This window comes from Balaenoptera physalus, assembly GCF_965194825.1.
Source record: "Balaenoptera physalus genome assembly, chromosome: X".
In the NCBI taxonomy this organism is placed as follows: Eukaryota; Metazoa; Chordata; class Mammalia; order Artiodactyla; family Balaenopteridae; genus Balaenoptera; species Balaenoptera physalus.
The window spans coordinates 7046886-7073291 of record NC_138903.1 but is presented as its reverse complement, the minus strand read 5'-3'; the positions used below and the strand labels follow the sequence as shown (position 1 = coordinate 7073291).

The 26406-nt window shown below is 52.9% G+C and overlaps 1 protein-coding gene across 5 annotated transcripts in view; it reads right to left on the bottom strand.

Annotated features, from left to right (window-relative positions):
• Positions 1 to 2733: 2733 nt before the first annotated feature.
• LOC309652446 (F-box-like/WD repeat-containing protein TBL1X) overlaps positions 2734 to 26406 on the bottom strand; it is a 225186-nt gene continuing 201513 nt past the window's right edge. For 2 of the 5 annotated variants that reach the window (XM_082446241.1, XM_082446244.1), the window contains 13 exons: positions 24651 to 24903; positions 21942 to 22074; positions 21423 to 21564; positions 20583 to 20646; positions 20366 to 20463; positions 18043 to 18103; positions 13159 to 13280; positions 9609 to 9683; positions 9073 to 9200; positions 7438 to 7548; positions 7165 to 7330; positions 5345 to 5446; positions 2734 to 4391 (listed from right to left, as the gene is read on the bottom strand). In XM_082446241.1, the coding sequence (XP_082302367.1) occupies positions 4365 to 4391; positions 5345 to 5446; positions 7165 to 7330; positions 7438 to 7548; positions 9073 to 9200; positions 9609 to 9683; positions 13159 to 13280; positions 18043 to 18103; positions 20366 to 20463; positions 20583 to 20646; positions 21423 to 21564; positions 21942 to 22074; positions 24651 to 24903 (1482 nt within the window). In that variant the 3' untranslated portion in view covers positions 2734 to 4364. Of the gene's footprint in view, positions 4392 to 5344; positions 5447 to 7164; positions 7331 to 7437; positions 7549 to 9072; positions 9201 to 9608; positions 9684 to 13158; positions 13281 to 18042; positions 18104 to 20365; positions 20464 to 20582; positions 20647 to 21422; positions 21565 to 21941; positions 22075 to 24650; positions 24904 to 25967; positions 26095 to 26406 lie in introns of those variants that run through there. The other 3 variants (XM_082446245.1, XM_082446242.1, XM_082446243.1) reach the window with 3 other exon arrangements.

Below are 26406 nucleotides of genomic sequence, written 5' to 3'. Positions count from 1 at the left end.
CTGGAATGAGAGCTGGACAATCTGGATTCAACCCAATTTCCTTCACAGCACAAAGAAACCCCTTCGAAGCTATGAATATGCTACCAGCATCGTTGCTGAAGCCACCAAAGCCCACGTCCCACACGCGTCTATCCCGGGAAGCTCTGCCCCGCGCTGTGCCAGCCCGCCGTGTTTGCTACAGAGGTCTCCCCGGGGCCTTCCCGTGGCTTTAGCAGCAGGGCCTGGGGTGCTCAGAGCTTCCCCCCAAATCCACCACGTGGGAACACGCTTGGTCAACTTGGCAAGACTTAAAACAGAGAAAAACAAAACCAGGCAAGGCTGAACCCCAGACAACACTGGGGCACAGGGAGGAAGGGATGGGCCAGCCCCTGGCTCTGTTCTAGCCCAGGATCAAGTTGGGATTAGAGGAAATGGCACCACGACCTTCTTCTGTGACTCATGTGTACAGCCAAACGCAGCCCGTCTCGCTGCGTCTGCCTACCACGGGGACAGCAGTTCAATTCAATTACGTCACATCCGTTCACTGATGAAAGTGGCATCAATGGAAACACCTGGCCGGGGCTGGCACCGAGCAGACTTCGGTCAACGTTTCCAGACGTCTGTCTGCATCGTGCACAGTGTCCGCTTACCCGTATCCTACCACCTTAGGTTCTGCTAACTACTCAAAGCTCATCCTTGAACTCAAACTCCCAGCAAACCAACCCCACTGACAGGAGAAAATCGATCCGCTTTGACTTTCTAAAACAGCCAGCCTGAAGCACAGTAACACAAAGGAAACGTACTAAAAAGCATGCTCCCTTTATATCCTAACGGGGCAGCTGATCCTCCTGCCATGGCGACCCCGAAAGCGGCCCTCCCGCTGTTTTCTCCTGGAGAGAACACAGAGCTCCGTCTACACTCAGGGGTGTCAGCGTGGGCCCCAGAGGTGCCGACCAAGACGAAGAAAGCACACCCACCAAGTTCTCTATCAAAATAGAGCAATTTATTCAAGACACTGAATATGATCTGTTGATTCTCTCTTGAAACAAATGAGCTACGACGTACAAGGTGATTCTCTTTCTGGGAGCGCGTGAGGGTGAGGGGCGGGGGGAGGACGAAACGGGGACCGTGTGGATGGAACAGAATCTGGAAAACGCGGACAGGAGCACATCTGGCTGCACGTCTGACACAGACAATAAAAACCGCAGAAGCCAGAATTCACAACCTCAGTGAGCGGCGGAAGGAACGATTCTGCACTTGACAAGAAACACGATTAAAAAAAAAAAAAAAAAAAAGGTGGAACAAAAGGTTGAAAGAGAAAAATAACAAGGAACAAAAGCAGACCCTTATGTTTGACAAAGTGCACTTCACTTGGCTCCAAGATCTATTTTTAGAAAGACAAAACGAACGTCACGTTCTGGGTGTCATGCGGGGTCAGATGTGCCCCGTAGGGCGGCATCCCTTTCCCAGGTGTGCGCAGAATGAGTTCTCAGTCACGCAAACCCAACGGAAAATTTCGGGGAGGACCGTTGCGTTACTCCTGCTTTCAGAATCAAGGTCCCATTTGGTCACCGAGACTGAAGCATTTACTTCCAAGTGTTAGACGCTGTCAACGACGTCCAACGGTAACACGAGCCACGGGGCACTGATGACAGGGGTGCGTCCGCTGAGCGCTGGCTGGCAGGGTGCAGCTGGTGGGCAGCGTCCGCGGCTCAGGGACGGCTGCCGTCCTGCTGAGAGCGGGGATGGGTTTCCAGGGGCGCTGGCTGCCTCCTCGTCTTGCCTCCCTGGGGCCCCTGGAAGGCTCCTTCCCAGTGGCCGGCCGAGGACGCCAGGAATGCGGACAGTCTGCCTTCCTCAGCCTCAGGTCACTGCCAGGCCCAGGATCAAGGCCCCGTGTCAGTGGCCTCACAGCCCTTGGCTCCAACCCGGCAACTCCCAACTGGTTCAGATTTACCAAGAGGCTAAAGTCAACACTTGGAGACCCTGGGTATTGACTGTCCGGTGAGGATCGCTGCGTGAACCGACTGTCTTCACCCGTCAGCAGGCTTTGGCTTGTCAAACACAAACTGTGTCCTGACCCTGGACAGCTGATGTCTATAGACGTGACACATTTTCATTGGGTGAGGGGGTCCAGATGGTATTCGTCTAGATCCCCCCAAACTGCACCTCAAACCTAGTTAACTTCTTGGTGGCAGGGAATTACCAGTGTACCCGGGGATGTCTGCCATCTTCACAGATGGCAGTGGAGACTCCGGAGAACTCTGTTCTTCTTAAAGGCCAAGCGTTTAGGTAACAGATCCCAAATAAAATGCTCCACTCAGACATAAACAGAGCACTTGTTGGTCTTCTACAGACGGGGCTTGAATGACTTGCAGATCCATGGAGACCCATTAATGATCCGAGAAAGATGAATGCACTCTGGCTTTGGGGGCTGGTTCCGGGACAATCCAAGTTTTGCAGGAGGGCCTGGTCTGCTCTGCCCGTTAGCTTCTGGCTCCACGGACAGACACCAGCCTCTAAGTAACATCGGGCCTTGTTGCTGGAACACACACACGGCTGCACCCTGCCTGCCACCAGCCCCCCGGGGCCCGGCCCCCTGCCCCATCCCGGCCTGTGCCTGCAGGAAGACGGATGAACCCAGAGGCCCTGTCTTCCGCTGCTTCCCCTGCTGCTAATTTAAAAGATGGGTCAGCGTCGGGTTATGACAACAAAAGTACAAAGGTCACCTGATCCAATGAAAGGAAACTCCTCTAGGAACACAAAGCCATGTTTAATTTTTTAAAAACAGTAAAAAGATTCGTTATTACAAAAAGAAAACCTTTCTCCTCCTCCGTTGCAAGAGGAAGAAACTATGAAGAGGACAGAAATTATTAGTGACAGTCTACCTACGTAATTCACCTTCAGGACCGAAAACCTCTCTCCCTGTTCGTTTTTGTCGTTATTAGACCCAGTGAGATCCTGGAGCCTCTCCCGTCAGCTGTGCAAGGACCGGCCGAGGTGCTCTTGGTGGGGGGCCCACAGGTGGCCCCGCGGCCTGAATGATGCCAGGCGGCATCCTGCTGAGTGGACGGCTGTGACGGCCCCTTCAACGCCGCTGGTCCTGGGAACGCTTCTTGGGTCCGAAGGCACGCTTCTCCAGGTCTCTCCTGCCGGCTACTATACGGTCAACACACCCTGAAAAATGGCAAGGTCGTCTTCGAGCTGGAAGGGCCCGGATTTTCCTCTCTGGCCGTAGAACAGTCCCAACGCCGACCCCAGGGCTGGCCCCTTCCCACCCAGACTCCTCACTGCCTCTCGTGAAGCTGGAAGAGAAAAAGCTACCTCAGACCCTGTCTGTGTCTTCCTAAACTTTATTTTTTTTAAAATATGAATCACACAAAGCTCTCTATGTCTGATGGCCATTTTAGGATTTTAAAATTGTTTTAACAAAAAAATATTTTTTTTTTCTCCAAAAATACTCTGGGCTCTTTCTAAGTCACTTTTTTTTTTCCTCCTGTAAAAAGTCCCCCTGCCCTGCCTTCTTACATAAAGCACTTAGTATGCGCCAAAAGTGCCCTTGAGACCTAAGATGGGAAGCGACTATGAGGAAGGGGCGGAGAGAGTGCGCGGGGAGGGGGGGGGGGGAGGGAGGGAGGGAGGGCAGGGTGAGAAAGCCCCGCCTGTCAGAGACTCTGTGAGGGGGTGATGCCAACCAAGACCACGAAGGAAGGAGAGGTGGAGGGGGCAGGCGACACCAGCAAAGAAGCAACACACCCAAAACAGTTTCCAACCTCAGACCCGAGGCCCCCAGACGACAGGATTCCAGCCCATAGAAAAACCACGGGACAAAGAGTCTAGAAAATAGAAAGTGTTGGGATTACAAAGTTGCCCATTTCATCCGTACAAACTGGTCTTTGAACATCCTTGTGAGAGTAACTGTAGTGTCCAAATTTTTAGGAAAAAAAAAAAAACCCCACCACGTGAGGAGTTCCCCACCCCCCTTTTGGTTTATCACAGCATTTTTTTTCTTTTTCTTTTTGGCACAGTTTTTTGTTTTTTTTTTTCTTTTCCTCTCAGCCATCAGAGCCTGTTCTGGATGGAAACCAAACCATGCACCGTCTAGCTGGTGGCTTCGTGCTTCCCAGGCTGAATGTTCCAGGTGGAAACCATTCTTTCCCCCCTTTGATATGACTGTGTGTATGTTTTTGTTTTAAACTTCCTGATAAAGATTACAAAAAAATAGAGACTCCTGTGGCCAGGGATGAGTTGATTTCAAAGTACACTCTAAGGTCAAGTTCGTACAGTTTTGGAGCTGACAGAATTGTGTTTGAATAGTGCTACAACCCCACACATTCACTGCTGGTCCGTTAGAATTCTCTTCTTGTTTCTAAAATATTTCATGTTTACTTTCGCAGATCTAAGACACACACCTGGAAGGAAAGAGAAAGCGCCTGTTATCTTGAGACACGACACAAGATGCCTTTAGAGCAGAGGCTGGCAAACGGCCCATGGACCAAATCCAGCCTGCCACCCACTTTTTACAAAGTTTTATTGGTACACAGTAGAGAGGGTTCAGAGCATCTCTAACGACAGGCTGACGTCTGAGCACCTGACCAACCAACCCCAGGCAAACAGGACAGAGGGCAAGAGCCAGGTCAAGGGCTATGCTAGGAACTAATGGGGTGGCCACAGCCATCGGCGGGCGTCACGGACCAGACACCGACATGGCGGGGCAGAGGGCAAATCACGCCTGAGCACACATTTGGGGGCCGGGCTGACATCCAGCCAGCCAGCCCATTGCCACCTGCCCTACAGCTCATGGCAATTCCAAGTGCAGGCATGAATCCAAAAGCTAGACATCTTAGGCGATCAACATAGGGCCACTGGGACCCCGGAGACGCGTGGAATGCAAAGTCGGGCCTTTATCACCAGAGGGCCCAGCAGGCTGGGAGCCAAGACAGGACCAAGTTTCTCAGCCTCGGCACCTGCGATACTTGGGGCCGGTCACTTCTCTCCTGTGGGCATCCCGTCCACTGCAGGAGGTTCAGCAGCAGCCCTGGCCTCCACTCACCAGATGCCAGTGGCCCCCCGACCAAAGCGGTGGCAACCAAAATGCCTCCAGACATTGCAGATGCCCTCCAGGGGCAGAATCACCCCGGTTGAGGACCACCAATTTCACCGAGAAAACGTCATTCAGGAAGCAAGAGAGACAGCTGCTCCCAGAGGTGGTGCCAGCCCAGAAGTTTCCTTCACCCACACACACTGGCTGCGGCCCTTGGAGGCCACCACAGCGCTGGAAGCCCCCGCGGCTATCAGGGGTCTGACTTCTCGTGTCTCCACCGCCGAGCCCTCCGCCCCCCAGGAAACTACGGGTGCTGCTTACGGAGCCGTCCGACGCGCTGGCGCCCACTTTGTCCCCTCGGGCGTTCCAGCACACCTCGAAGATGCCGCCGGTGCCTCGGTAGCTGTGGACGAGACTTCCGCTCTGCAAAGCAAAGCCGCCATCACTCGCGATGCAGAGCGCCGATGTGGACCCCCAGGGTGTCAGCACAGAAACTTTCAAACATAGAAGCTAACGGAATTTTCAGTGGCCGTAACGCGCCTCTCAGACCTGCTGCCACGGGGGGCATAGCTGACCTACGGCAGCCCGCGGAGTCGGCCTAAACATGTTTCAGCCGAGGTCACGCCTCCCAGGGGTCATTCCCGGGGGCCAACGACTGAGGGCGGCAGGGGGACTGAGGCAGCCAGGGAAGGAGCAAGTCAACAAGATCATACGTGGTTTTATATTTAGAGAAGTCGTCCATCTCACTGACGATTAAAGAGACCCTCAACATGTCTCAGAGAGTTCTGTGATTTATAAAAAAAATAAATAAAGGGGTAAAATGATTTGATGACTTGCTGACAGCAGGAGTTATGTAACTGATGATGTCATTTTAGAAATCCATCCATCACTATTTCCCGTGAGAGTTCCATGAATAGACCGCTACACGTTAATGTCTGTTTTCCGGGTGGCCTATCTGCAGCTGTGAGGCTGGGCTCAGCACCAGGCTGGTTTCACGTAAGGGCCACCGTCGCCTCTTGCTTACTGGGAAGACATGACCACACGAGGCGGCTCCTGGGAAGCCTGAGGTCTCAGTGGACCACCCGCGGGCCCACACCAGTTAACATGGCTCCCGTACCACCTCCCTGCACCAACCACAAGGGGGCGTGCGCTTGAGAAAGTGCATTCATCTGAACGCCACCCAGGCCTAAAGGAATCACGAAGGAGCGTGGGAATCAAGCAGGAGGGGAGGGACTTCCCTGGCGGTCCAGTGGTTAGGACTCTGCGCTTCCACTGCAGGGGGCACGAGTTCAACCCCTGGTCGGGGAACTAAGATCCCGCGTGCTGCACGGGGCGGCCAAAAAATACAAAAACAAAAGACAAAACGAAACAAAAAAAGCCCCCAAAAAACCAGGAGAGGAGAGGCCACTTCATCCATCCTGAGGCCACGCAGAATGGATCGCTGGCTGTCTGCAGTGATTCCTCCCATAGCACATTTCTCTCTTCCGTTAGCAGGAGACCCAAGAGCCCAGTATACTCAAATACCATCTCCTTTTACTTCTGTGACAGCGTAACCAACAGTGATATTCCCGCTGCTACCCAAACATAAAACACTTCCCTTCAAAAAATCAAAGTGCCATGACAACAGCCAACGAATAGTCTTCATGGCCCTTGATCTGTTCCCTGAAGAAGCTACAGGAGCTGGTGTGGAGCAGAGGCGGTCGGGGCTGGCCTCAACCCGGACGGCCGTTCCCCCGGAAAGCTCGGATGGAAGGACACTTCCGACCTAGACCTTAGTACCCACAGGGCAGCGTCTCGGGTGGGAAGATGACTGGGTTACGAGTTTCCAGGGTGACTCCTCAGGCCCAAGAGAAGGAAGTGGCAGGTGGAAGGCGTACCTGCCAAGGACTCAGAAAGAGTAATGAGTCGATGGGCGTCCCTGGCGGGGAAGACCGCCCGCCCACACGGAGCACAGGGCAGAGGGCACTGGGTCTGGGCTCCACGCGGGGAGCTGGGGTTTGTGTCAAGGCTCCGCGTCCGAGGTCAGGCATTCCTGAGCATGCACCCATTCCCTGATTGCCGTTCCGGGAGTGGGCCACCGAAAACATGACAACGGGGGCGCTCCCTCTGGAGAGGACTGGGCGGTGGGAATCGGGGGTTACCTGCGTGTTCCAGATGTGCACACACTTGTCAAAGGAGCCGCTGGCCAAGTGCTTCCCGTCGGGGCTGAAGGCTACACTGTAGACCGGCTCCTGGTGTTTGGTGAGCGTGTGGATGCAAACGCCCCGCTCCACGTCCCACAGTCGAACTGTAGAATCGAACGAAGCACTGCAGAGACGGGAGAGAAAACGTCACCACAGCACACGCGGCTTCCCGACTGCTTCCCTAAGACGCGGCACGGACAGCGGGCGCTGCTTTCCTTTCCTGGCTCTTACGTTTCGAGAGACAACAAGCGGGTACACTCTTCCTCTTCTAAAACGTGAACCAGATATACTGAAAACAAAGCCACGGTCGTAAAACAGATCTTCTCCTTCTTTTTTTGGGTGCTGTTATGAGGGAAACAAATTGACATCCACACTCATTTGTCTGTGCGTTTTTCTAAGATATGAATGATATGTACTTTTGTATTCACTACATTTTCTAAAGTGCTCCCACAACTTACAACACAACATCTATCGTTGCCAACTAAAATAATGCTGAGAGCCGTATTTGGGGAAATAGCAAACTGAGCGAATACAGAATTAAAATATAATCGCATCCCAATACACAATTGCACTCCTGGGAGCTGCAAATTTTAGTAATTTCCAAATTTGAAAGAAGAGTACACAGCACAAAGATGCTTTACCCGGCATTCCTTCTCTCTGCAGGGACTTACAGGCAGCAGCGTGTCCCTGTACGCTTGTTAACTAGAAGGACCACTTACGCTCGTTAATGGGAGCCACGCGATACAAAGCACCTTCCAAGTTATAAAAAAAAGGAGAAAAGATAGCGTTCTGTATCCTAGACATTTAAGTGGATTTCAGGACAATTACTTGAAATAAGAGAGTAACGGCCTTGGTGTTTTTCTGGATCGGCCTTTTTAGCTGATGTGGGACTTCAGTCCAGTGTTTTCTAAGAGATGGCCTGGGGTCGGTCCTTTAAGTAACAAGAGTCCTTGCTGCCTGGCGAGGCCGCCCGCCCCACGGCTACACAGCAAAGACGGAAGGCTCTCCCTCATTCATAGGAGGGCCGTGCCACCTGCCACTTCCCCCCACAACCCTGCTCTCTGCAGCTATACAGAACAAACCCACTGCTGCTTCCTGGCAGGGAAACATTCCTTCCAAGCCTGGTCTTTCCCAGGCTAAACAAACACCCACGCTTTGTTGGCTCATGGTCTCCGGACCCCTAAGTAATCCGAAAATTCAGCCTCAGGATTTCTTTAGTTCGTTCTTCTAAAGGCTCGCGTTAGAATATCATACTGGGATTGGAACATTATATCCTGCATGGGGTCCGATGACAAGTCTGCTGACCGCAGCCTAGGTGATGTAGTTCTGCGGAGGCCACTGTGGTGACGTATAACCACTCTTCTCAATTCTGGCATCTGACTGACTAGCCACTCCTCTGCCTCCAATGCTGGTGTCTTAGGGGGTTCACTCTATAAACAGTTAGGTCAGATCTGGCTGCGGCTGGGGAGACGTTATCACCATTCAGCATTCTCACCACCTGCAGCTCCAAGTTGAACCAAGCACACCAAGCCCAAGGTCCAAGCTGAATTGTTTCCTTTCTCCATCAGGAAAGCAAAGTGCCGGGAGCCTGGACATATACTGATTCCTCCCACCAGCCTCATGGTTAAGACCGTCCTTACCTCAAGTTAGCCGTCACGTGATAATTTGTATCTTGGGGCCCTTTCAAAATCAGCCGCCTCTCCATTTACTTTGGAAGGGCGTAAACACATTTGGAAGACAACTTGGCAATATTTTCTGGGCTCCCTGGATATGAATAACTTTTACCGGCCATGTTGCTGGCTCAGCCGCAGTGAGCAAGGTTGCTTTCAGGAACCGAGACCGGGCTGAGGGCTGTCTTCCCTTTACCTTGCTAGCATGATGCTGGAGTTTGGGTTGCTGGTGGCTGGCCCGGTGGGACTCCACTTTATGGTATATATCTCTTTGCTGTGAGCTTGAAGGTCATGGACACACGTATCCTGCTTCATACTCCAGATCTAGAGAACACGTTGGGAACAAGGTGAGCAACAGCTGCTTCTCCCACCGGGGGAGCTTCACCACCATCCATCCCTGCTGGGAGCGTTCCTTAGGTTCCTGCCTTTGGGAAGCTCACGCCCAGTGCAGTGGGCAGCCGGCAAACTGGCCAGCAGAGGGGCCGGCCGAACACCAAGGGGCGCCCATGAGAAAGGCCGCGGGAAGGGAAGGCTGCTCGGCAGGACCCTTGACTGATACGCAGGAGGTCACTGCAGGACAGTGACCTGTCATTTGCAAAGAGGGAAGGTGACAGAGGTGGGAACAGTGCTCGGAACAGAACATCCAGCTGAAGGAGCAGTGAATGCTAAGACCAGCATTGAGTACAGGGGGTCGTCTGGGGTCAAACGGCCCAGCCTTTTAGAATGCTTTACCTTTAACGTCATGTCATCAGAGCAGGATGCTAGCAACATCCCAGAAGGATCCCATTTGATGGCATTGACCTCATTCTGAAAGAGAGCAAAGGGTTTCAAAAAGAAAGGCAGGCCTGGGAGTAGTAACATAGCCTTCCAGCAGGGGGAAGGAGCGCGCTGTCCTCTGCAGAAAGCCTACCTGCATCCCCCCTGGATAGAAAAGAACACACCCCAGAGCGCGTGCATATTCCCCTTTGCCTCACCCCGCCTGCCTTGCTCATTTATACAAAACGCACGGGCCGTATGCCACACATAACCAGCCACCCTCATCTTATTTCTCTAAGGAAAAAAAAAAAAAAAAATCACAAGTAGGAAGGAAGCCAAATGAATTTACACAGAGTAAGGGCAGCACATAAAACCAGGAAGACCAGTGAGTTATTTTAAAGCTGATTGGAAAGTCATTTTCCTGCTCACTCTTAATACAGCAGCTACCTGCTCTGTCTAAATCTGTCAGGACATCTCTCTTTTGGTGCTGAGTGGAGGAGGAGGAAACGTAAAGAAGCAAGGTTACCAGAGGGGTAACTCAGGCCCAAGACGATGTGACCTGAACACACACATGCAGACGAGCACAGCTTACTTGGCTATTTCCAGAGCAAACAGCCAAGTAAACAGAATGCTGTAACTCGGCACATATGGAAAGCTCTGGCAGGCAGGCCAGTGTGCAATGTGGACCGGGGGCAGGCGCAGAAAGGAACAAGGCTGCAGGCAGCCTTCTGGTTCTGGGGACCAGGGGACCTCGAGCCTAAATCCTGGAGGACGAAGGCAAATGCTCCCGTGGGCAAGGGAGCCGCAGGCAGCTGAGTGGAGGCGGGGAATGATGTGCCCAGCGGGGTGGGCCGGGGAGAGATGGCGGGAGCCAGCCGCGGGTCTCGGGCCTCCCGTTTCTAGTAGGGGGACCGTGGCGCCCTGTCCCGTTCTCTCGTGCCTGTTGCTCCAGCCTAACAATTAACTCATTTCACACTCATAATTAACTTCCCAATTAATCCCATGCTGCTAAGTGCTCTGGTTTGGATGATAAATTGTACTGGTCACGCTACTTGCTAAGGGCACTGAGTGTTGAACGGTGCGAGACAGGGAGGGATAAGTGCGTCTGTGCTCCATGTGGTACCCGTGGTGGAAGGCCCAGAAAAAAGGGAGGCATTGGAGCCTGCAGTACAAGGAGCAGGCCTGTGGGTGAGCCAGGGAGGTCGAGGAGGTCGGACTGAGTGTGTGTGCACAGGCAAGCGGACCCAGGAGGACACCAAGAGAAGCGGTGCCTGGTGAGAGGTGCAGACCAGGGACAAGGGCAGCGTGGGTGGCTCTGAGTGTAACTGCTGAGAATAGAACCCGAGGGTACATCTCCAAGGGCCTGCCTGCAAGAGGGAGCTGGTGCCCACTGACTGTCCCCAGTCGAACCCCCTCCCACCTTCCAGGGTGAAAGTGGACTTTCCTCTCCCTCCCTCTGCAGCCCAAGTCACAATTCCCAGAAAGCATCCAGGAACGGCTCACAGGGTCTCGGGAAGAAATCAGCTCGACTACATTTAGCTCATAGCTTGTGTGCAATGATGGGTTGCAATGAGACCCGTTTAAAGAGCCAGGTGGTGCGATGGCATGCAAGTCCCAAACGGGTCAGCTGGAAAGTCACAAAGATTTCCTAGTAAAAGCTCGGGGACAGTCTAGGAGTAGAGGAGAAATAAGTTTAGGTCAGAAAAATTAAAAAAGAAGGGTCTGTTTATAGCCACGACAAGATGTTAACAGGACAATTGCTCCCTGGGCTCTGAAAGAACCTTCTTTTGGAAGCAGGGACCTGTAGGGACAGAAGCTGGAAAAAGTGGGTACTAAGGAAACGGGCAAGTGCCAAGGACAATGCAGTTTATGTCAGGTAAGTTAGTGGCAAGGGATGCTGTGAGTCAAAGGTGGGGAGCAGTGCAGGTGTGAGGTGCTCAAAGCCAACAGGTCCTCCAGGAGGACCAGGGTAGAGGCGGGGGCGTTGCACACGAGAGGGACCTGCCAGGGGAAGGCTGTGAAGAGCCTCATGGGCTATGCTGGGGAATCTGATGATACATCCAAAGAGGACAAAAATGCTAATTTGAAAAGACACACGCACCCCAATGTTCACAGCAGCGTTACTCACAATAGCCAAGACATGGAAGCAACCTAAGTGTCCATCAATCATCAATAGATGAATGGATAAAGAAGATGTGGCACACACACACACACACACACACACACACACACACACACACACACACACACACACACAGAATACTACTCGGACAAGAAAAGAATGAAATTCTGCCACTGGCAACAACATGAACTTGGAGGGTATTATGCTTAGTAAACTAAGTCAGACAAATATCGTATGCTATCACTTATATGTGGAATCTAAAAAAATACAACAAACTAGTGAATATAAGAAAAAAGAAGCAGACTCACAGATACAGAGAACAAGGTAACGGTTATTGCTGGGGAGAGGGAAGGGGGAGCGGGGCAAGACAGGGGTAGGGGATTAAGAGGTACAGACTATTATGTATAAAATAAATAAGCTACAAGGATATATTGTACAGTACAGGGAATATACCCAATATTTTATAATAACTATAAATAGATTATAATCTTTAAAAATTTGAATTGCTATGTTGTACACCTGAAATTTACATAATATTGTAAATCAACTATACCTCGATAAAAAAATTAATTAAAAAAAGGAATTCAGTGAGAAGTCAGGTGGTGTCTGAGTTTCTTGGATTGAATGTTGATGTTTTCCACCAAATTTAGGAAAATTTGGCAAAATCATTGTTTCAAATAATTTTTCTGTTCCATTCTCTTTTTTTCTCTCTCCATTACACATATATGCTAGAGTGCTTCATACTGTCTCGTAGGTCACTAAGCCTCTATTCATTTGTTCAATCGTTTACCAATTCTTCAAATTGGCTAGTTTCTATGATCTCTCTTCAGGTTTACTAACCTTATTTCTGCAATCTCTCCACCATCCATTAACATTTTCACTTCAGACACTCTACCTCTCAATTCTGAGATTTCCACTTGACTGTTTTAAGAACAGTTTTCCTTCCTCTGCTGCCCTTCCCCATCTGTTCACTCATTACAAACAGCCTTTCCTTTATGTCCTCATATAGTCTAATAATAGCTACTTTAAAGTCTTTCCTGCAAAATCCAACATCTGGCTCATCTCAGGCCACTTTTTTTTTTTTACACTGCCTGCCCAGATGGGATACCTGGGTTAGCCGATCACCTGAGATGGCTACAACAGCCCCAGGAGCAATGGGCCCCAGCTGGATACCTGGGTTAGCCGATCACCTGAGATGGCTACAACAGCCCCAGGAGCAATGGGCCCCAGATGGATACCTGGGTTAGCCCATCACCTGAGATGGCTACAACAGCCCCAGGAGCAATGGGCTGCAGAGAACTGGTCTGCAGTCACGGTGCCCTTTAACCCCTGGCACAGAGCAGCCGCTCCCGCCTCCCGGCGCCTGCGCGTGAACCTCAGCCCGCAGTCAGAAGTCGCACTCACCGTGTGCCCCTGGAACGTCTTGACCGGGCGGTCAGAGCCGAGTCTGCAGACGTGGATGCACATGTCTGTGCTACAGGAGGCGAAGGCAGTGTTGTTCTGCCAATCCACGTCGAGGGCAGGGGCTGTGGAGCAGCACATGGTCAGGGGGGACACGCGCAGTCAGCAGCTGTGCACACAGCTCAGGAGGCTTGGCAGAAGTAACAGCACAGCCAAGAGGCCTAAGGACAAGGTAAAGCCGCACCCCCAGTGTGAACTCAGCCTCCGTCCCTCGCAGACCGTGAAGTCTGTCCTTCACATCTGCAGGGATGACCAGAGGCCTGCAGAGAGAGACCCTGCGACGCCGCAGGTGCCAGAAGCACACAGCCGCTCGCTCCCCCGGCACAGGTGAGACAGGGCCGGCGAGAAGCACGCCGCCTGCTCCGGCACCTTGCCGCTCCCAGGAATATCACTGTGCTGGGCTGAGTGGATACAGAGGAGAGGAAAAAGATTTCACACCCTCTGTTCAAGGTATCCGCACTGAGAAAATCTCCCACAGGGAATTCCCCGGTGGTCCAGCGGTTAGGACTCTGTGCTCTCACTGCCGAGGGTCCGGGTTCGATCCCTGGCCGGGGAACTGAAATCCCACAGGCCACGTGCCGCGGCACAAAAAAGTCCCCCACCACACAATTAATGCATTCCACCAACTGGAGGATGCTTATTGTTGACAAGAACCCCTGAGGGAACACAAGTGACCTTATGATGAACACTGCCTCTGGCTCCTGGGCCTTTCTCAGGGGCAAGCGGCTCCAAGACCTCTGTGAGTTTGCGGGGATGGTGACGCCCTCTTCCCTTCTCCCAACCTCCCCGGGAGACTACTCAGCATCTTTGTTCTCTCCACACACTTCCTTGCTTCTGGGCAAACAGAGGGTTAAGTCCTGCAAGCCCCTGGTGAGATCTTCATCGACAGATCGGTCCCTAACCGTGTCCCACGTGTGTTTCTTACAGGCAGGTCAGCACTGAATTGGGAGAAGAATCCAGCTTCCTCAGGATACGCTAACTCGGACTGTCCCCTCCCGTGCTCAGCCTTCAGGTAAGAGGTGCGCCCGTGCACACGCGCCAGCCTTCCACAGCTGCAGGGCTGGATCCCCTTAGCTCCCCTGTCCAGCTCTGTCCCCACACAGAGGCTACGGGTGGGAGGATCTGGCCGGGACGCAGCACTGGCTTTTTCAACAACCCAGGGCGCGCATCTCTGTGCGTCACACCCCCTGCGGAGCGGTTCAGCACGGGCCCTTGGTTTCTGTTGCATTTCCCACGCGTGCCCAGTGGAACAAAGGAACCGGATCCACTTGGTCAGAAGCATGCTCCTGGGAGCCAGAGAGCAAAGAGCAAAGCCGCAGCTGCTCCCGTTTACGACACTACACGAGCCAAATCACGAACTCCTGGGCCAGCCTCTGCAGTGGGGTGTGCAATTAAGACGCCTGGAAGAGCGACAATCTGGTGGGCGTTTCAGGGGATGGTGACCAGCACCTGGCCGTAAGAATTAACGTGTGCTGAACCCCTGCCATCTCAACAGAGGATGCTCTGTACTCAGGTTCTGGCCCCATTCTGCGTCGATGGTGCTGCCAGGACCCTGCCCTCCCCCCAGGAGCTCACCATCCAGTGTGGGCGGGGACAGGTAACAGGGCTAAGCTATTCTGGGGGTCTGCGTGGCCTCCCTGCCCACACTTGGCCAATGATGTTTGACCGTCAGCAGCACTCTAGGTGCAGCCAAGCATTACTTCACTTTAAAAAAAAAAAAAAAACTTTTAATTTTGAAATGCTCACAGAATCGCAGGACGCTGCGAAGATGTAACAGAGAGGCCCCACGTTGTACCCTTCCCCCACTGGTGGCACTTTATGCCCCTACAGTACAACGCCCAGACCCAGAAGGTGAATGGGCGCCATGTGTGCAGTGCTGTACTGCTTGATCACACGCGCAGGCCTGTGTAACGACCACCGCAGTCGAGATCCAGAACCCTGTTCCATCACCACGAGGACCTCCCTGTGCCACGTCATCAGCACACCACGCCCTCCCTGGACCACCTCTGAACTCTGGCTCCACATCTAAAATTTCATCGTTTCGAGAATGTTACGTAAATGGCATCATCCAGCAGGTGACCCTTGGAGACTGGCTTTTTCCACGCAGCAGAACCCCCTTGAGAACCTATCCAAGCCGTCGTGTGTTATTGATAGTCTATTGGTAACCTGTTCCTTGTCACTGCTGAGCGGTGGAACACCGTTAGGCTCTGAGCTAACACTTCCTGCTGATGGTGAACAGCTGACGCCCCCCACCAGGCCTTCATGACGAACACCTACGGGGCAAGGCAGTTTCACAGATCTACCCACCAAATGCTAAGGAAAGGTGCCCCTACCGCTCTCCCTGCCTGTGCTTCATCCTGAAAAACAGCACCCTTTCTTTTCTTCCATCTTGGACAGTCTCTACCACACCACTTGACACTACAAAGAAAGAGCAAATAACACACGGAGCTTCCCGACCCAGCAATGGGATATGGGTCGACCTCATGGGCAGCAGAACTGCAGGTGAGAAGCTCTCTCAGGACACAAGAGACATGTGGTCTGTGGGATGGAAAGCCATTCCATGGACCTTGGGAATGCTCTGGGAATATTATATTCCACTGGAAGACTTGGTACACGAACTCTTAAGATAAAACTGTTAGACGAACCTTACTGATGGCTATTTTGGGCAAATCATTCTCTGAAAAACAGAAGCCAGAGCTCTCTTCATTACAGATATTCTCCCATCACATGAGCACAGAAGTCAGCACACCTGGTGTTCTACGACTCTGCCCTGTCACTGCATCCCTCCTGACAACAAAGGTAGGGACGGTCTCGGGATTTATGCCAAGCACGATGGAAACCCACCAGACTCACTTGCTTTGGTCTGCAGAGTCTACAGCATAGGTGTCTGACATGGAGATGACACACACAGATCAAAACCTGGAGACCGGGTTGCCAGGGACCGGGGAAAGCGGGAATGGAGAGTGAGTTCTTCATGGGTAAGGGGTCTCCTTATGGGATGACAGAAATACTGTGGAGCTAGACAGTGGTGAATGCTTTGTATATGCTGCCCGCTCCAAACACACACACACACACAGAGGCGTGCACACACACACACACACACAGGCACATACACACACACAGATACACACACACACAGGCACATACACACACAGACACAGACACACGCAGACACAGACACACACAGACACACACACACACACACACACACACACAGACACAGGCTGGGATGCCAAGCTGCCTGCTCTTGAAGCCCTGTCCGTTTCCTGGTGGGGAAATACATTCTATTAAATGTTCACCAACTTCCACGTCATCAACGGTGTCAGACTAAAGCAATAAGAAAGTTCACCGGCAGCCCCAGCAGGTGTCCCCGGTGTGGTCCCAAGGACAGCCGTGGAAGAGATGGCTGCCTCTGCAGGGTGGCGGGTGCACCCCGGCGCCTCCCGGGTCTGCCTCCGTCAGGAGGGAACGGCGTGCCGCGTGGAGTGATGGACGCTGGCGTCCACGCATTCGTCTCAGTCGTGTCAAGGCCTTGTCGGGACCTTTCCTCATAGTCTGCTCCCTGCAGGACCGCGTCCCCCGCGTGGAGCCCTCCCTGGGCACGGAGGAGATGCACCGCCTGGGGGAGGTCTCGGGGCCAGTCCTCTGGTCCAGACCATCACCAGGCACCCAGACATACCCAGCAGGAAAGGCCCTCTGATCCCCTCCTAAACACTGTCTCGGGGCCACCTGACACAGTAAACGTTCACCCTGTACACTCAGCGATTCCCTCTCAATGGAGGCGACGCCTCCGCGAAGGGAAGCGGCATCTACTCCCTGCTGTCAACTTCAAGCCAGCTTCTCCTAACAGTTCATTAGTTTCCATCTCTGTCCTAAGGTGAGAGACCACATCTCACAACAGGACTGGGTCACACGGAACACGAAGCATCAGGTGGGAATCTGGGAACCTGGACCCCCTAGACCCCTGGCTGCCCCACGTGGCCTGGTGAGGACCCCACACGCACAGACACGTGCGTGGTCGAGAGCAGCAGCTACACGTCCGTGCGGGCAAGACCACTGCAGGCCCGACACTGCTCCCTGTAGGAAGGCTTGGCGGCAAGGATGGCGTTGGCCCGCGTCCGGGAATTCGGACTTCCCACCGTGCCCTAACTGGTAAGAACAGCTTCTGTGCTTCCACCGTCTGTGCAAACAACGTGGTTTATACTGAATCCCACGCTCCTCCTGGGAGTGAAGAATTCGGGTGCAGGCGGGCATAGGGTGCCTACTAACCAGAAATGCTAGGCACCGGGCTCTGCTGACTTTACACGACCTTTCACACGCACGATCACCGCTTGCTTCTGGGGGAACCCAGCATGTCCTACGCAACTCCATCGGAAGACAACCTTTGGAAGGTCTGGATCTCACCCCATGTGCCTTTGCCCTCTGCTGACATTGCTTTGTATCCTTTTACTGTAATACATCTGAGCTATGAATTCAACTGCACGCCCTGGGAGTCCTCCCGGGTGAACTGCCGATGCTGGGCGAGGCCTTGGGGACGCCCCCGACACAGCGCCCTTGGGGCAGCAGCAGAAAGGAGCCCGCACCAGGTCTGGGGCTGGTTCGCCGCTTTGTCTTTAAACTTTTGAGCAAACGAGCGCTGAGGGTATCCGTATGTTGGAGACCTCAAGAGCAGTGCTTCCTGTGAGAAGGGTTTCCTCCCTACCAGCTGTATTCCGTGCACGCCATCCTCTAAGCATTCACCATTACTTTAAGGGACACTTCCTAGGACTCTGAATTATTATTTTTGAATGACAAAGAATAAAAAGGGAAATTTTGAAAAATACTCACCGGAATGAAACGGAAACTGCTGTTTGGCCTCTCCTGTGTGGGCATCCCAAATTATTGTTGTCTGTGCTCCGCAAAAAAAAAAAAAAAAAAAGTTAGTTACTATTCTTCTTGCAAAGTTTTCTCTAGAAAAATTTATGATACAAGAAAATGCAGTGAGCCCCTCTTTTTTCTAAAGCAGCACTGTCCAATAAACGGTATATAAATAGCATGCAAGTCACACAGAAAGTTTAAAATTTTCAGTCACCACACTAAAAAATTAAAAAAGAAACCAGTAAAACTAATTTTAACAATAAAGTTTATTTCACTCCAGCATGGCGAAAATATTATCATTTCAACATAAGATCAATATACTCGTATCAACAAGATATTTGGCATTCTCCTTTTCACCCGTGTCTTTGGAATCCAGGGTGTGTCTTACACTTAACGACCCAGATGGTCACACTCATGAAGTTGGCCACACGCGCTGGTTACTCCACCAGACACAGCAGCTGTAACTGATACTCGCAAAACTACCAGTTTTGGTGGGAAATCCCCCGTCTCCCCAAACATGAAAAACTACTGAAAAAACTGTAACGATAAACACCTTTTTGGCACTTTTCCCAATGAAAAGCTGCAGAAAGGGGTATTTCTGAAAATTCCCCTGACCGTCACTCCATGAATTGGGATCACTAGACAGAGTAGAGAATTGGGTTACACTGGGGTCTGGCACTGATTTATTGGTCTATATATAAGGAGAAAAAAAAAAAATGATCTCCTCCCCGGAAAACAAAGTAAATCACAAATGCTTATGAACGTACTAATGTTGGGAGACACTTAGGCAAGAAGCCATCTGGTAGCTCGATGAAGACCACTGGAATTAGTTCTTAATCAACTGGAATTTTCAACTGAATTGGAACCTTTACACCTCCCTATCAATGACGTTTAATAAAGATTTTACTTTAAGAAGAACTAGTTCTATTTTGTATCAACAGCAGTAATTTTCAGAGGAAATACTCGGAGCAATGAGTATCTTTGAAACTTTCGGCCAGCTCTAGACCAATTAACAATTTTTTTTTTTTGGGTCGTGCCGCAGAGCTTATATAGGATCTTAGCTCCCCGACCAGGAACTGAACCCGGGCCCTTGGCAGCGAAAGTGTGGAGTCCTAACCACTGGACTGCCAGGGAATTCCCAACAATTTTTTGTTTGATGGAGTATAACTTTTTTCTTAATTGAGCCACTCACAAATCTGGCAAGGCAGAGAACATACAAACCCTTTCACAATTCTGATACAGTTTCACATACTACATCAATAACTGTAACAACTTGTTGATGTTTTAACCTTAACTATACACTGGGCAAAAGAAAGTATTCCTTACACAAAAGCTTTCAAGAAACTGAAATACATTTTAGCCACTTTGGGTTAAGCACGGCACTGAAGGTCAAAGCCAACATCCCTAAATTACATTTCCTCCCCGAGAATATATCACTTTACAGAACATGACTATTATTCCTGCCATGGTTGACTAATCACGGCAGATAGTGTCTGACTCAGAGGCTACTAGAATTCCAAATGTGCATTTCCACTAACCATCCAGCTCATCGCCCGGTAGAAACAGACGATAATCAGGCAGAAAATCCAAAATGATTGTAAAAACCGGCCTCAGGGGCAGGGAGGAGATGAAGATGGAAAGAACTCTCTGGAGGAGTGTGAAAGTTAAAGGGCAGCTGTTATTGGCGTCCAGGGCCTGAGTTCCAGTCCGACTTTATACCAATGTGTCCCGAGGCAAAGTAGTGAAGTTCCCTGGGGCTCCATTTCCCCCTGTGTGAAAAGGGCCGCATCATCCCAGTGAGCCCAGCCCCTCGCGTGGGTGTCTACCTTACTCCTGCTCTCAGGGAAGCCTGCGGTCTACAGCGCGAAGCAACAAGTCGTCAGATTAGGAAAACAGAAGCCTGGGGAGAGAAAACCGTTTGTGTTCCTAAAATCACTCTGGGGGGTGTCAGTTTATGCAGAGGACACACCACGCCAGTGAGCTTCTTCAAGCAGCGGACACACGCAATTTGGGGATTTTCTTCTTTCGTCAGTGAACTATGAACCTCAAAGTGAAAGGTGTGACGGGCGGGGGGAGAGCTTTGATAAAGGTCTGTAGAGCAGTCTACAGTACATTAAGACACGATGTGCTATAAATGAACACTAAGATCAAAACCACAGAAACAAAACAGATCCTTCTGATTTCTTAACGGGAGGCAGATTTCTCAGAATTCATAGAAAGCATGATGTTATCTGAGATTCAACACAAATAAGCATCTACAGATCACAGCAATGTATCTTAAGCAAACACTCACTTTGTCTACTCCAGCACTCAAAATGTAATTCCCCTTCTTGTTCCATTTCAAGGCAAAGATGGGGCCTTTATGTTGGCCCAAGGTGCTGGCCAGGTTACCTGGTAGGTAAAACACAAACACAGCAAGCAGGGTGACTTCCGAGCCTCGGTCTGTTCACCGGATGATGACCAACCAAGCGCCTCCTCTCCGACCCCAACGCAAGGGAGTCAGGACTTACCGTCTTCCGTCCATATTCTCGCAAAACCATCATAGGAACCTGTAGCCAACAGTGTGCCGTCACTCTGCAGGCCAGGGAGAAACACAGACCAACAGAAACAGCTTAGTAGAGGCAGCACTGAAGAAGAGCCCCTCACGTTATCCCCGGGCCGGAGCACCCGACGTCAACATCAGGCTCCCAGTCACGACTCGCCAGTCACGCTGGCCTACTTTAGCTCGCACCGCCCTTCAAGTAAAATGTGAGACAAAACGGCCTCCCTGCATACAACGATCGCGGAGGCGAGGGGGAAGGGAAACACACTGCAACCCCTCACCACTGAGGACGTCCATAAAAACACTGTGCGAAAAGCTATCGTGAGACTCCTGGAGACTTAGGTGAGCTCTTAGCAATATATGCAAATAGAGAAGAGTGGCGAAATGACAGAATATGCATAAACATGATAAAGGGTAAGAAAATCAAAAGATGTTCCAATCAACAACAAAAAAAAATACAGTGAGTTCTATGTCTCTCACGTATTAAATGCACGTAACACAGGTGCTCAAGCGTCAGGGTGGAAAGCCATCTTTCCTTCGTGACAACTCACAGAGCGCCAGCAGAACGGGTTCCCCGATAAAACCACCAGACTCCATCCTGCCAATGTGTGGCTACTGAACACCCGGCTAGAGGCCCGCCAACACGGAGGGCCTCGGGAGGAGCGCTCAGAAACGGGGGCCAGCCCCCCAGGGTGGGCTGACCAACAACACTGCCCCCTTCCTGCGTCTGCCCGGCTCCATCACCATCACGGCGGCCCTCGCTGTGGTTTACAGATGTTCAAGGGTCTGGGCGGTGGCGGAGGCTTACGTTCCAGTCCAGCGAGGTCACGTCTTTGTTACTGGGGACGTCATGCCCCCCCTCCCGTATACAGTGCCTCAGCACGAGCTGCGTGGAGCCCCCGTTGCTGTTTTCATTGAGGTTCCATATCCTCGCGGTCGAATCTCCAGATCTGTGCAAGGAACACACACAGCCTTCAGCTTCCGGTCCCAGGGCCAGCAATGCTCATCACTACTTGCTGTCTGGCTAGGTCGGGCATCCTCGGCACGGGGTCCGCCGTCTTTTTCATATCGCTGACTCACAGTGGTTTTCTCTTCCCGACCTTTTTTGCACTTCGTAATTTAGAAGTGTCTGTGCACTGCTCCCCACCCCGCTGAGAAAACGGCTGGACTGGGCACTTCTGCACAGCCTGAGGTACTCGGGGCGCCCCAAGCCCTGGTCTGCACTCACTGGGAAGATGCCACCGACAAGGTACAGAGGGAGCACATGTCCTGGGAGGGAGAACTCGGGACACCCAGACCCTGGGCACCCCCAGCCGGACACCCTTACCCGGAAGCCAGGAGATCACTGACAGGGTTCCAGGCACAGATGAACACCTCAGACTCATGGCCCCGAAGGACTGTGGCTTTGTTGGGTGGAATCTCCACGTCTCCGTCTATTTCCATTGGTTTCGAATGATTATCTGTCACAGGAAACAGGAAAAGACACAGGTCTGACGGATACCAAGGAAACTCATCCTCAGGGCGTGTGGGTTTTACAAACAACCTCCTGTGCTGTCACCCATGATGATTACAACCAAATCATTTTGTGTAATTTAGTAGCTATGTTACATCTCTTTACAGTCTCCAAACTTGATAGAGGAATAAAAACTGGTATTTATTCTTTATAACTAGGGCGAGGCTAATTTCTAACCACAGCTGGAACAAGACTGGACGAAAAGATAACAGCCAGCTGGCTCCTGAGCAGAGCCGGAAGGTTCCTTCTCTTGACGGGACAGCAGATCTTACCTGGAAGCACCCCTGTGAGGTGCTTATCTGTGACGCTCCTTACCTGTGACGCTACCACGGGGGCATGCCATCCTTCTGCCAGAAGGCTTGCCACCCTCAACCCCGCTGCCTTCAAACACCCTCAGAGTCTTGGGACTCAAATGCTATTTTCCGACTGGAGTCATCTGCGTACCATGCTTTTCAAGCCAAGCAGAACCACCAGGCTTCCGAACCCAAGCAGTCCTCCCTCCAGATGACCCACAGGGTCCAGGCTCTGGAAGGGTGACAAGGCATGCTAAGTGCCACCCAGAAGAGACTCACCCTGGATAGTGGCCGTTTTCCCCCTATGTGGCACAAGAAACAAGATTCTTGAAGATCAGAACGAAGGATCACTTCAGAGACTACATTCAGGCCACAGCCTGCCTTGTAGCGAGATGGGAGCAAAAAGCAGGTGGGACTAGAGTTCGTGGGAAAAAAGTGAGAGTGGGTGCACGTGGGATGGGCTGCCGGTCAGCCCTCAGGTGGAAAGCAACGCCCAGGGAGGGACTCCTGAAGCAAAGGCTACCTGCCTGCCAGCCGCCAGCGTTCCTGAAGGCATGCACCGGTCTCCACGTGGCCACACTCCCTTAGAGGGTAAGATTTAAAATACACGGTGCAATTTATAACTGCGCAAAATTTCTGTCTCGGCAGATTCTCAGAGCTCACCAATTACGATCACTGCCTGGGGCGGAAGACTAAGACGACAATGACACGTACCTCCTTCCTGTTTTCTTTATTTTTGGCGCCTTGAGGGATGTATCCCATGGGAGTGGGCAGCCCATAAATGATCTGTGGGTACAAGCCACCTATTTTTTCGTCTTCTTTCCCTGTCCCGTCATTTTGGACCTCGTTAATAGTGATCACGGGGCCTGCCGGCGGGAGGTCTTTTCATCTGACGCTAGATAGATGGGCTTTAAACCATCCCGCTGTAACATACCCCGCGCTGCAGCCTGCCCCGGCTTCCCGCGCAGCGCTGGAGCTGCATCTCGACTCTAGCGGGAGCGGGCTTGTGCCGGGGCGGGGCGGGGCGGGGCGGGGGGGGGGGGAATGACCTGCCCCCGCGGGGGCGGCACGGCCGCTCGGAGGGAAATGAGTTTCAAAGGAGGAAGCACACACACGCGTGCACACACTCACACGCACGTGCACAACGCGCACACACGCTCTGAGCTTAGACCTTGAAGCCGTCTCCAAGTTGATAAGCCGCATGTCAAAGTGCCGGCAGGTTCCCTGGGCAAAGATTCACGCTCTCCGACTTGTCTGCCACACACTTTTGGGCCATTACCTAACGGGGACCCTGCTGCAACCACCAAGTAAGACGGCACTTGCTGTGTGGGCCGGGTGCCCTGTCAGTGACCGGGAGCTCCGAGCGTTAGGTCAGAGTCTGTCCGCGAGGCCGGAGGACGGCGCGCGGGCCTCCGATCTGTGCCGGACAGCAATCACAAGGGGCAACAAATGAGTCCTCAGAGCAGCACGATCTCCCGAAGCTGAGGACGTGTAAGTGAAGAACGTCGTGTCCAAGGATCTCAGTGACAAACCAGAGCACGAAGCCCTCCTGGCCACGGAGGAAGCAAACCCTGGACGTCGACTCACAGGCACCGCGCAGCAGGCAGGAAAGCCAGGACGTCGCCGCATACGCACCGCGCAGCGGGCAGGAAACCCCGGACGTCGCCGCATACGCACCGCGCAGCGGGCAGGAAACCCCGGACATCGCGCATACGCACCGCCCAGCGGGCAGGAATGCCAGGACGTCACCGCATACGCACCGCGCAGCGGGCAGGAAAGCCCGGACGTCGCCGCATACGCACCGCCCAGCGGGCAGGAAAGCCCGGACGTCGCCGCATACGCACCGCCCAGCAGGCAGGCCCGGACGTCGCCGCATACGCACCGCGCAGCAGGCAGGAAAGCCCGGACGTCGCCGCATACGCACCGCGCAGCGGGCAGGAAAGCCCGGACATCGCGCATACGCACCGCCCAGCGGGCAGGCAGGCCCGGACGTCGCCGCATACGCACCGCGCAGCGGGCAGGAAACCAGGACGTCGCGCATACGCACCGCCCAGCGGGCAGGAATGCCAGGACGTCACCGCATACGCACAGCCCAGCAGGCAGGAAACCCAGACGTCGCGCATACGCACCGCCCAGCGGGCAGGCCCGGAAGGCGGCTGCGGGACTTGCCCAGGCTCGGAGGAGAGAGAGAAGCTGCCGGGAGCGCGAAGCTCTGCAGCCCCGCACTCACTTATTGCGTGTGCTCCGTTCTCCTCCCCGTTCACCGTGGCCTCGCCGTTCTTTGGTGGATTCTGCTGGGAAACGGCCGCCGGGGCCGCCGCCGTCGCCGGGGCCGCCGCCGCCGCCGCCGTGGCCGCCACGCTGGCCTGCTGCTGCGCCAGCTTCTCTCGGAAGGCCTGCTGCCGCGTCTGCACCACGTCGGGCATCACCGCGTCGATCAGGGACAGCGACTCTATGGGGCGGCCGTCAAACACCGTGCCGTCCTGCGGACAGAGCCCAGGCACAGACATCAGCTCCCAGCGAGACGGGCGCGCGGCGGGGACGGACACGAGGCTCCCGGGAGCCGCGGGCCGCCGAGGAGGCCGCGCCGGACCGGGCGTCCCGAGCCAGGGGAGGGGATCACGGAGTGGGCAGGCGGGCAGGGGCCGGCAAGAGTGAGCGTCGTGGCGGGCCCGGTGTGCCTGCTGCTGCCACAGGGCACCCGACACTCGGCAAATACCCACCTGAATCCGGATACTTCCTGTCACGACAAGAGGGCTACCCCTGACGCACTGGTCCTCGACAGGGGGGTGATTTTACCCCCTCGGGGGACACTTGGTCAAGTCTGGAGGCATTTCTGGCTGTCACGACTGTGGAGGTGCTCCTGGCACCTGGTGGGTGGAGACCAGGGATACTGCGCCACACCCCACAGGGCCCAGGACGGCCCCGTAGCAAGCAGTGATCTGACCCCCAAGTGTCAAGACTGCCGAGGGGGGGAAACCCCGCCCAGGCGCTCTGACAAGTGTGCAACCACTCCCCTTTGATGTCACAGACGTATCTTCGGACACCGCGGGCCCAAATCAGACATTCCTGCACCACTCACGATCTGATTCCTAATGCGTCTGTCCGTCTGATGTAATAAAACCCACACATCTGCTACCACATGAAATGACTTCCTGGGAGCAGGGCACAGACTAACACAGCCATGACAGTCTAACAACAGCATTGTTTAGTTACCATTCCTATTTTCCGAACTTCCTTTGAGTCTCTGGCTTCCATCGATAATGAAAACATTTCCATACACACTTAGCAACACATGAGAGAGTTCTCTCCTTAGAAAGCGCTCCAAACATTAGTCACATGAAACTCAGGGCCTCTCAGTGTGTCTACTGGATGTGCAAACATGTTTTAGCCTGTTGTCTCACAAATTAGAAAGAACCGAAGGACCTAAGTTTCAGCAACACAGTGTGTGAATGAAACATCACCCCAGCTGACTACAGGTTACTACACAATATTTGAAAATAAGGGAACAATATAATACAGAACATGGGAAAAAGTAGCCAGTCACCTCATCAGCTGCCCAGGTTCCAGCCACGGAGGGGCCAGTGCTGACCAACTGGTCAGCCGGCTTCTACGTCACCTTCTTTCTTCGTATATTCAAGCCCCAAATGGATGATGATTTTGCAAAAGGCTGTAACTGCCCAGGGTGACAAAAAACCTTCTAGTTTAAGCTCTAAAAGCACACTGTCTCACTTTTAACTACCCGAAACCTAAGTGACAAATGAGACGACCTTTCGTTCTCCTCTGGACACACTGGACTTTGAATTGCCAAGGGAGAGAAGGTACGGGGGCTTCTCCGCAGATGAAAGACGTGGAAACTGGGGCAGGGGGGCGCAGGGGCAGGGGGAAGGGAAATCCAGTCTCACTCAGCATCACACAGTCTGAGAGCTGGTGGGGCCTCTGGGGTCCTGTAACCCTATCCCCACACGTGTTCGTTCTGTGGAAAG